We start from the raw sequence: 9,028 nt of genomic DNA, 5'->3' as shown, positions 1-9,028 counted from the left end.
TATCTGAGAAGCAGCAGAGGCTCCGATAGAAAGCAGGCAGCAGCAAACACAGGCATCGTCTCATCCTCCCAGCGGCACTGAGGTCTGTGCAGTCGCAGTCTCTGGCTCCAGGAACGACAGTTTTTCCTTCCCACACTTGTTACTGCCTTTGAGTGTGGGAGACGGGAAGAGAGCGTCTGTCAGAGACGGGGCTCTGGCTTTTAGGAGACTCCTCTCCCTCCGCTCGGCTAAAAGGAGCTCAAGTATTCCAGTGCAACGTCRTATACAAATTTATACTGTTCCTGAAAGACAGAGCAGAAAGCAGTGATAGAAAGACACAGGTGAACTCTTTYAGAGCCTCGTTCAACAAGCTGATGGAAACCATCCCTCTCCCCCTTATTTATTTATACCATTTGGCAGAAGCAGGCAAAAATTAATTTTATTTCTACGGGATACTGAATGCACACTACTAGGAGATGTTATAGTCAATGGAAGGAGAAATACCCAAAAAGGCAGGCATGACACAGGCTATTCATTATTTCCTTCATGCCCTCACCACACTTATTGCTTTTGAGGCAAGAACTCGGTTTGATCAATTGAGATGCTTTAATTCAGGACAGTTTAATCTCTTCAGTTTCAGGGAGCAAGGCCCTGGGTTCGAGCTGTCCTCCCTTCCTGGTTTCAAGGCATGTCAGAGCACCTAGCTCCGGGCTCTGCATGTGTGCAGGGCGACAACTCCCGTCCCTCCCTGYAGGGAGGCAGCCTGGGGGTTTAACCTTCTGGAGGCAGCTGGATGTGGTGGCACTACTCATTGCTGCCCCTTGTCTCAGCGGGAGAAGGAGGAGAACCCATCGATTCATTGCACATGCTAACAACAGGAATGGCTTAAATTCTGATGCTGTCAAATGAAGATTGGTTTTGATTCACAAAGCTAAGCCAGGAAGCTCTTTAACCATCCTGAAGTTCCCCTGCATAAGCTGGGTGGGTGAGGTGCAGGAACTGAGCTTACCAGAGACTCCACCATGTTGGATTTGTTATTCCGCAACGTTTTCACTATGTGGAACACATCGATGATATTTTGTTGTTGGATCATTTCACACACGCTGCAGATGGCACAGAAGGTGCCACTACGTCCCCCACCATTCCTAGGTGCAGAAGGAAAGGGGCAACAGGTGAAGCTAAGCAAGGCCTAAGTAATGGAAGAAATGGAYAGCAGCACTGCAGCATGAGATGGGGATGGAAGAGCCAAGTCCATCCCTGGCAGCAGCAGACAGAYCAAGAATCGCAGCACTGCTCCCACTGACCTGGCCACACAACAGGAGAAGCCCTGCTGTGACCAGAGCTGGACGCTTGGCACTGCTGCTTCTGCGGGTCTGGGCTGCAATCAYGAGGTCTACCTAAATTCCCATCTACAAGACACAAAGCAGCAGAGCCTTTCTGGCTACTCTGCATTAGGCTCAGTAAGTCTCTGGGYCAGAATGCTAGGCTGTAGCACAAAATCCAACTTGAATTGTATTGCAAATGTAATTTAACTTCACTTTCCCTAGTGGCAGCCCACCAGATCTCCAAATCTATAATCAGTACTCGTTAGACAGCATTCGCAGAGTCGCAAGAATTTTGCAGTCCAACTTACAGGCAGTGGACAACAGTGCGTCCATCCCTCCCGTCATACTGCTCCTGCCACTTCTCCAACCTTCTGACCACCTTCAGGAGGGAGCGTTTGGAAGGAGGRGTGTCCCTGTATGCCGGCCAGCCAATGTACTGCAGGTGCTGAACAATACGGTATCCATCCTGGGGCTAAAGCAAACGAAATGGGTCAAAGAAGCAGAGAGAGGGTAAAGCAGAGTGTACTGGTTATGCAGCACCATCCCCTCTGAATTTGGTGTCGTAAGTGTTAGCAACCTTCAGTCTGGACACCTGATACAGTGGGGAACAAGGACTTTACAAAAGCTTGGAGATAATGGTGATCTCAGATATCAAAGAGCTGGGCAAAAACTAGGTCCCCAAGATCCCTGTTTACAATAGAGAATCTAAGTCTCAGCAAACTCTAACAATAAACCAGATCTTTCCTGGTAGGCTGCATTGGAGATTAGTTATGCCATCTGAGCTAAAGGCAAAGATCACCCTCAAAATATCTCTGGGGACAACAGAAGGAAAGCATCCTTATAAAGATTTTAGCTAAGCTGCTGTTGTTGAACACAGATGGGTGCAGGGAGCCATGAATTTACAGCAACCACCCTGCATAGCTATGCATTTACTAGCTAGTTTGTAGTGTGGGAGTCACAGAGGCTTAGTCTTATCAGCTACCTATTGTCAGGGCTGTCCCTGGTTCACAGGCAGTTGCCTTGGTATATTGGCAAGGTGAATATCTATCTGATTTATCCACTCATGTAAATGGATCACAAAGTTCATTCTGTAATGGCATAACTTAATTGCTGCATACCACACAATCAGAGCCTGATGCGTTAAATAGGATGGAAATGTAATTTCTGGAGTCTGTTTCTGCTTCTGATTAAAAAAAGGAAAGGAAAAAAAGTAGAGTTACAATCAATCTGGGAAACAACTACTGAGTGAAAAATTTTCTGCTGAAATCCTGTCCAGTGTAGTMCTTCAGTGGCACTGCTTGGGTTCAGTGTGCAGATAAACTTTGTCAGTACCATTTCAGCTACCTTGGGGCTGCAAGAGGCAGACAAGAAGCTGCTTGTAGAAATGGCAGTTGCTTATTTATGGGGAAACAGTGGCAACTAGGAAGCCCAGTCTAGCCAGTAAACACCGCATCTGTCTTCAGAGACAAAGCTACTGTAAATATCCTGCATAGTGGTTGACAGATGGAGAACAACTGACATTATCCTAGTTTATTTCCTACAATATTGATGGTTTTACATTGGCTACTGGGTGATTAATTGTTCTCAAATACACACAGACAATGCATTCCATTTAAAAGCAGATTTCAAGCTCATATCATCCACTTGCTGCTTTTGGCCAAGAGCATCTTACTGATGCAGACTGATGCAACTGTATGTTAACCAAAGGAAGTAGCTACCAAATTTTGCACTGGAATCCTCTTCCTAGGTGAGAGATTCAGCATCTCCAAACCACAACTCTTAGTTCCAGCTCTTCCTCAAGTCAAAATATATTCTACAGAATAAAAGAGCAATCTTGTATTTCACTGATCTTACCCTGGCCATGTTGCAGATCCGGAATATCCGGTTGATAATATCTTCATCAATATCTGCTGAAACAAACTCTACTTGAATGGGACCATAACAGCAGGATGTCTTCTCTGGCCAGTACTGCATGCAGAGCTAGTGAAAGCACCACAGGAAAAAAAAGCACATTAACTATTAACAAGGAACCTTATGGTAAGTCTTCTTTCCACTCAAATTTATATCCAGTTCAAATCTGTAACCAGTCCTAGAAATATATATATATRTATGTATATATATTTTTTTAATGCATAATCTTTGCTCATGCTGATGTTACTAAATTGAAAGTAAAAAAAAAAAAAATCCTAATCACACAGATTTCAATCTAACTATGTGAAATCCATCTGGAAATAGATTGTGGCAAAAAAGTATTTTGTATGAGATCTCATTAGCAGTTTCTGCTGAGATTGTATTTCTTTGTGCGTTCTTCTTTCTATTTTCAAGTGTAATTTTTGAGAAGTTTTAAAACCCCCAAATGCTTATTCCAACTTGATCTCAAGTTATTCAAGTTCAATCGTTGTCAGTAATGACGTCAAGTGTGTGCACGMCACTGCATTACTTCTGCATTCCCATTATTCCTTTGATCATACAGGATTAAATTTCGGTGGGACAGTCATGCAATCTTATGCACCTTTGCCCCTGTAAGTTTTGCAATATTAAAAAGTATGCCAAGATCACATAAGCAAGCCTTCCTTTGAAGGCTGTTTTTTACTCCTCATTCAGACTCTCAAGCAGCCTACCAATCTCCTCTCAAAGCATTTGTCTGATAGGCAAGATGATCTGAGCTGTGTAGATGCTTTAGGAAACCACCTCAAAGTACATCAGAAAGAGAAGAGAAAGATCTGTCCTAATATTACAGATCTGCTTTCCCTAAAGCARGTTTGTGCACGGCCACCTATCCGAATGCCTACTTTTACACAGCGTTTAAAATGGTCTACGTTCTCTGGTTTCTAAATGACTTTATTTGCACATTTTTACTGCAGAGTAGATTACAGGTTTACTCATCTATTTATTTTAACTCTTCCCTTCATTCCATTCACAGCTTTTATGCAAGTAATTCTTGCGTTTGTATTTTCAAGTCGGCTGTCTGCATCCACAGGAGCACAACACCCCGTTCAAGAGCACTGATACGGTATTTGCACGCAACTGCAGACYGGCAGTTTGGGAACGTCATGGTAGAGCGCTCACATTAGGCAACGATGAACACTCAGATAATGACGAGGTTGTCGTACAATGATAGTGCAGCTGCTACATCCTAAGACAACTGAGTTTCCTTTTCAGAAACCTCTCTCTCACAAATGGTATCAAACCTCTACCCTGTGCCTTCAGAGCTCATATAGAACTTTACAACTGTTTTTTACTTCCAGGGCTAGGAGTATGTTTTTTGGCATTCGCTGCAGACTTGAGCTAGGTGACACCATGCAAGATAATCGTCAAACTGACTTTGTGCATTGTCAGATCTCCTTTTCTGTACCTACAAATTCTCTCTTAAAAATTGAAATTGCCAGGACARAAAACAAGGTAGGTAAAGTCTTGTGCTTAGAGATAGTTAGTAAGAACAATACTGTTCTGAGGCTGATAATTTCCTGTTTTCTGAGAACAAAGTGTGAGAAAGTATCTGGTTTCCAGAAGGTACATTTCTTTAAAGCATCAGAAAAAAAGAAAAGATGAAACTCATGTCTGGATTCAGTGCCAAGRCTCAGAAGCAAGCTGGGAGAATCTGAGTGATGGTATGAAATGCGCAGGGCCCCCGAGTTCCTCGCATGGAGCATCAGGACTTGGGCACTGGCTGCCAGGAGAGCCTGCAGCAGAAAGGCTGGAACATAGCTCTCTGGCTGCACATCGAAATGAAATCCCACAGCTTTCACCCTGAAGGCAGATCCCCTCAACAAAAGTTCGATTGGTTTCTCCATTACCACCAAAAAAGGGTCCAATAATCTCTCTGTCTTTGAGCACGGGAAGATTCTGAAGGCAGCAAAGAGACAAATGAAAAATTAAGCCATAAAGTACCAAGTACTTGAGGGTTCTTCTCCTCTTGTTTAACAAGTGCTGTAATGGATGAATTAGCAATGCCAAATGCACTCTTTATACAAATTGCATGATTGCCCTTTTTTGAAAGCTGTTATCTTCTGTCACTCATCAGCAAGGTGGCTGGAAATTCTCGCACAGAAGGAACGGGAACTACTCCTCATGCAGCCAGACCTATTCTGAACAATGTTATGTTTGGTAAGAAATCAACATGCACATGCCTCTGGAAAATAAAAAGAATAGTATCATAGGCTGCTCCAGAAACTACTTCAACTAACTACACTTTTCTACTCTACGGAATTTCATTGGGAATCTCTAGGAAAAGGATCCTAAGCTCCTTCAGTATCATTTCAGCATCTCTCTTGCTCCCATTCCTCTGGAATGCTACGGGAACAGGCTTGCTGACCGTGCTGTGGCAGTTCTAGTTGGGATCTCGGAAAGTGATGGGCAAGCATGAAGACACCGAGATTCTGCATAGAGAATTACATTTTTCTGAATCAAACAGGAAGGAAAATAAGGAAGAGAAGAAAGCAGTTTTGGGAGGCAGTCATAGGCCTCCAAATACAATGTACTTAGACAGCTAATCCCTGCTAACTGTAATAGCTAGATAGCTGCCTTAGCAGGAGCCAAGCACCTTAGTATCTTTGTGGGTCTGGCCTTTATCCTTCATTGTACCCTAAAACCTTATTTATTGCTTTCCATTTTTTCTTAACCACAAGGAAACAGAGATCACCTCAAAATCCTTTGGATTTGAAAATAAAACTACATGACAGAAATGTTTAAAAAAACCCACTTACCTGTGCTGTGTCCATCTCATTCAGCATCACGATGGAGGAGCAGTTATAATCAAACACCAGCCTCCAGAAGTCTGCTATGGTGTTGGGCAGAGGGTGTTGGGTTACAATAAAGGCAGCAGGTTGCTTGTGGCTCTAACAAAAGAATAAGATTAGTTAAAAAAAAATTCAATCAACTTTTATTCAAACGAATATTATACCCAGGAGGCTGTGGCTAGGCAATCTGAGCCATTTAACCAGATTACACAAATCACATATCCTTCTCCTTGTTATCGCTGTGCAATGAATGAATGTCTCATAATGGGATTCTTTTGCTCCCAATGAAGACATTTCATTAAAGGAGTGTCACAAGAGCAGAGATTACCCAAATCAATTATTTATATTTTGAGACTCAGCAAATAATTCTAATTCTACTCTTACTACTACTACTACTACTAGTAATATTAATAATTAGCAAGAGAATAGTTGGAAGCAAAACGTTATCCTTTCTGCTGCTGGGGACTAGGAAYGACAGAAGGGATTAGCCCCCCATCTGCTATTGCTCCCTGGTGGCACAGTGCCACAGAAATGGCTCATCTGGATTTACAGACATCCCAAAAGAGCACGTGGGGCAGTATTCAGAGTCTGGCAGACTGGCATTCAACGGCTGGTGCTATTCCTCCACCTCGCAAAAGCCCTCCGGCCTTGGCCTCCCGGGCCACGGAGRGAGGGGAACGCTGCTCCCAGGCTCCACGGGGCTGCGTTCGTGCATCTCCGTACGGCACGCAGAGGCTGTGGAGCGATGGGGACAGGCTCAGAGCGTTACTGCCTGCCCGCTGCAGCGGGCAATGCTTAGGTGAGCCTGTAACCTGCACAACTGTGAAGCAGACTTGAATCAAAAGGAACAAAAATGCTTGCTAAAGGCTAACTAAGATTTTCAATTTACAATACAGAAAGAAAGAGCTACCCCAARTATTAAGAAGACAGTTGTTAGGGCTTGCAATTTCTTCTTCCCACGAGCCAGTAGCGGGTGGGAGCGCCGAGTGGACTATGTTGGGGCGGGAAAGGGTKCCACACATGTTCTGTGTCTTTCTAACAGGTTTACAAGGTGGCTGCAACATGCTTCTGAGTGCACATRTGCAAGGAGGATGATGGAAAATGAAGAGAACAAGGAAAAACGACATCGTTGGGAAACCAGCAATCTACAGTGGATTTTCCTCTTTATTCCTATTCTGTTTTTCAAACCTAGCAACACCAATAGGGACTTAAAGCTATGGTGTACATACCAAGAGAGGCAACAGAGAGATACATAAAATGGAGAAACTTATCTCCTTCATCTTCCCCTCCRAAAGCAAACCCTGGAGTTACAAAATGGTAATGTTTCTGCTAATTTATTTCATTACGTGCCGATATAGCAGCTTGCACAATTGGCTGAAYAGTTAGTTGAAGGTATTATCTGTTTGAGGATTTTGCTAGTAGGAGAGAAAAAAAACACAGCCCACCTGTTTCTGCGCTACAGGTGAGGAGCCAGCCTCACTGCCCTGTTTTAAAGGGAAGGAAGCTGAAACACTGAGATGTTAATTAATTATGCAAGAGAACATTGGTAAGATCTTGGAAAGAAAATACCTTCACCTTTCTCCAAGCTGTGCATTAAATACAAACCTACTGGCACTTCTGCATGGCATGAATTAGACATGCGGCTACAGGCTCTTTGCTTAAGAAGCATGTTCAACTGCTTTAAGGGAAGGAGAGGGACAGTCTTTCCCCTTTCTTCTTAACGAGGCACTTAGCTGATGCAAAGGTGACACTGAATGTTTGTCACAGCAAAGACCCAAAGGTCTGTTGACTTGAAAGGGACAGAGGGCACGAACAGACAAGGTTGGGAATCTTGAAATCTCTTGGGTAGAATTTCTGTCCTCTGTGGACAGCAGCAGCCCTTTGGCCCTGTTCTCAGAGAACGTTTTGCTCATACTCAGAGAGCATGTAGGCTACTACTTTTTYCTTTCAATTGAGTTGGCTCATTCGTCCTTATTAAGAAATTTCTTCAAATGAATGACAAAAGGATGGAGCTGAGTGCCTGGACTGAGTAGTGCTCGCTACAGGTACTCCCTAACCGGTACTCCTGAGAGCTAACTGGCACGGGTATTTCCAAAAGCTAACTCAAGGCACAAGAGGCCAGTTTCTTAGTCAGAAACAGACTGAGTCAATCTTCAGCTCAAACTGGAAGCCAGATGAAGTGCTTCACCTTCTGAGGGACCCTCTCTACTCCAGAGCCTCAATGGCTCTGGAAGCAGGTCCAAATGGCCTTCTGCATCTAAGACTAATTTTGATGAACGCAGGCCTGAGCAGCCTGCCAGACTGTTTTCCTGACACAACAGCTGGAGATTTACCCTTCCAAACCCATTGGGAACCCAATGATAACCATTCCATGTGCACCATTACTGTTCCTACTCTACCACTTCCATCACAACCATCATGTAAAATGCTGGGCATCCTGCAACCCAAGTAAGAATTGAGAGAGAAGTAAATAAAATAAAATAAAATAAATAAACTAAATAAACTAAACATGAGAAACCTGAAAGGGAGTGGTAAATAAAACRATCAGCATTGGGGGTCTGCCACATGCCAATCTTCACACAGGGGAAGAACAAATGCTAGTTCAAGGCTAGATGGGAAGGATGGTCTCTCGCGAAGTCCATGCTCAGTACAAAACTGCAGATGTTAAGGGACTGAAAAACAAAGAATTGCAAGGTCTGTTCCTAGTATGAATAGCCCAGGAAGATCTGGGATTTAGGCTGTTATGTGACTGTGTCAAGAGCTAATGATTCCTCTACGGAAGAATAAAGGAACATTAGAGAGCATCATAGATGGCCGAATTTCAATGACAGGTGAAACATCTCCTTATAAAAATTTTTTAATTGGCAGGAATTCTGTAAGGAAAGGTAGAAGTATCAGCAAAGTGCTTTGAGGTAATGCAGGCTGAAACGTGCAAACTTCTTCCCAAACCCTGAGAAATCAGAGGGGAACTGATTGTGCTTTGGC

General features: G+C 43.5%; 1 protein-coding gene across 1 annotated transcript in view; it reads right to left on the bottom strand.

The window, feature by feature from the left end:
* Nucleotides 1-216: 216 nt before the first annotated feature.
* PTPRT (protein tyrosine phosphatase receptor type T) overlaps nt 217-9,028 on the bottom strand; it is a 458,251-nt gene continuing 449,439 nt past the window's right edge. Inside the window, exons 30-34 of the mRNA XM_085313918.1 lie at nt 6,011-6,142; nt 3,159-3,284; nt 1,613-1,776; nt 989-1,124; nt 217-281 (exon numbers count right to left, since the gene is read on the bottom strand). Of these exons, the coding sequence (XP_085170044.1) occupies nt 228-281; nt 989-1,124; nt 1,613-1,776; nt 3,159-3,284; nt 6,011-6,142 (612 nt within the window). The 3' untranslated portion in view covers nt 217-227. The remainder of the gene's footprint in view (nt 282-988; nt 1,125-1,612; nt 1,777-3,158; nt 3,285-6,010; nt 6,143-9,028) is intronic.

This window comes from Rhea americana, unplaced genomic scaffold (genome assembly GCF_003343005.1).
Source record: "Rhea americana isolate MKP2758 unplaced genomic scaffold, rheAme1 scaffold_4, whole genome shotgun sequence".
In the NCBI taxonomy this organism is placed as follows: Eukaryota; Metazoa; Chordata; class Aves; order Rheiformes; family Rheidae; genus Rhea; species Rhea americana.
Note: the sequence above shows the minus strand (reverse complement) of the source record. Positions and strands in the feature narration are given on the sequence as shown.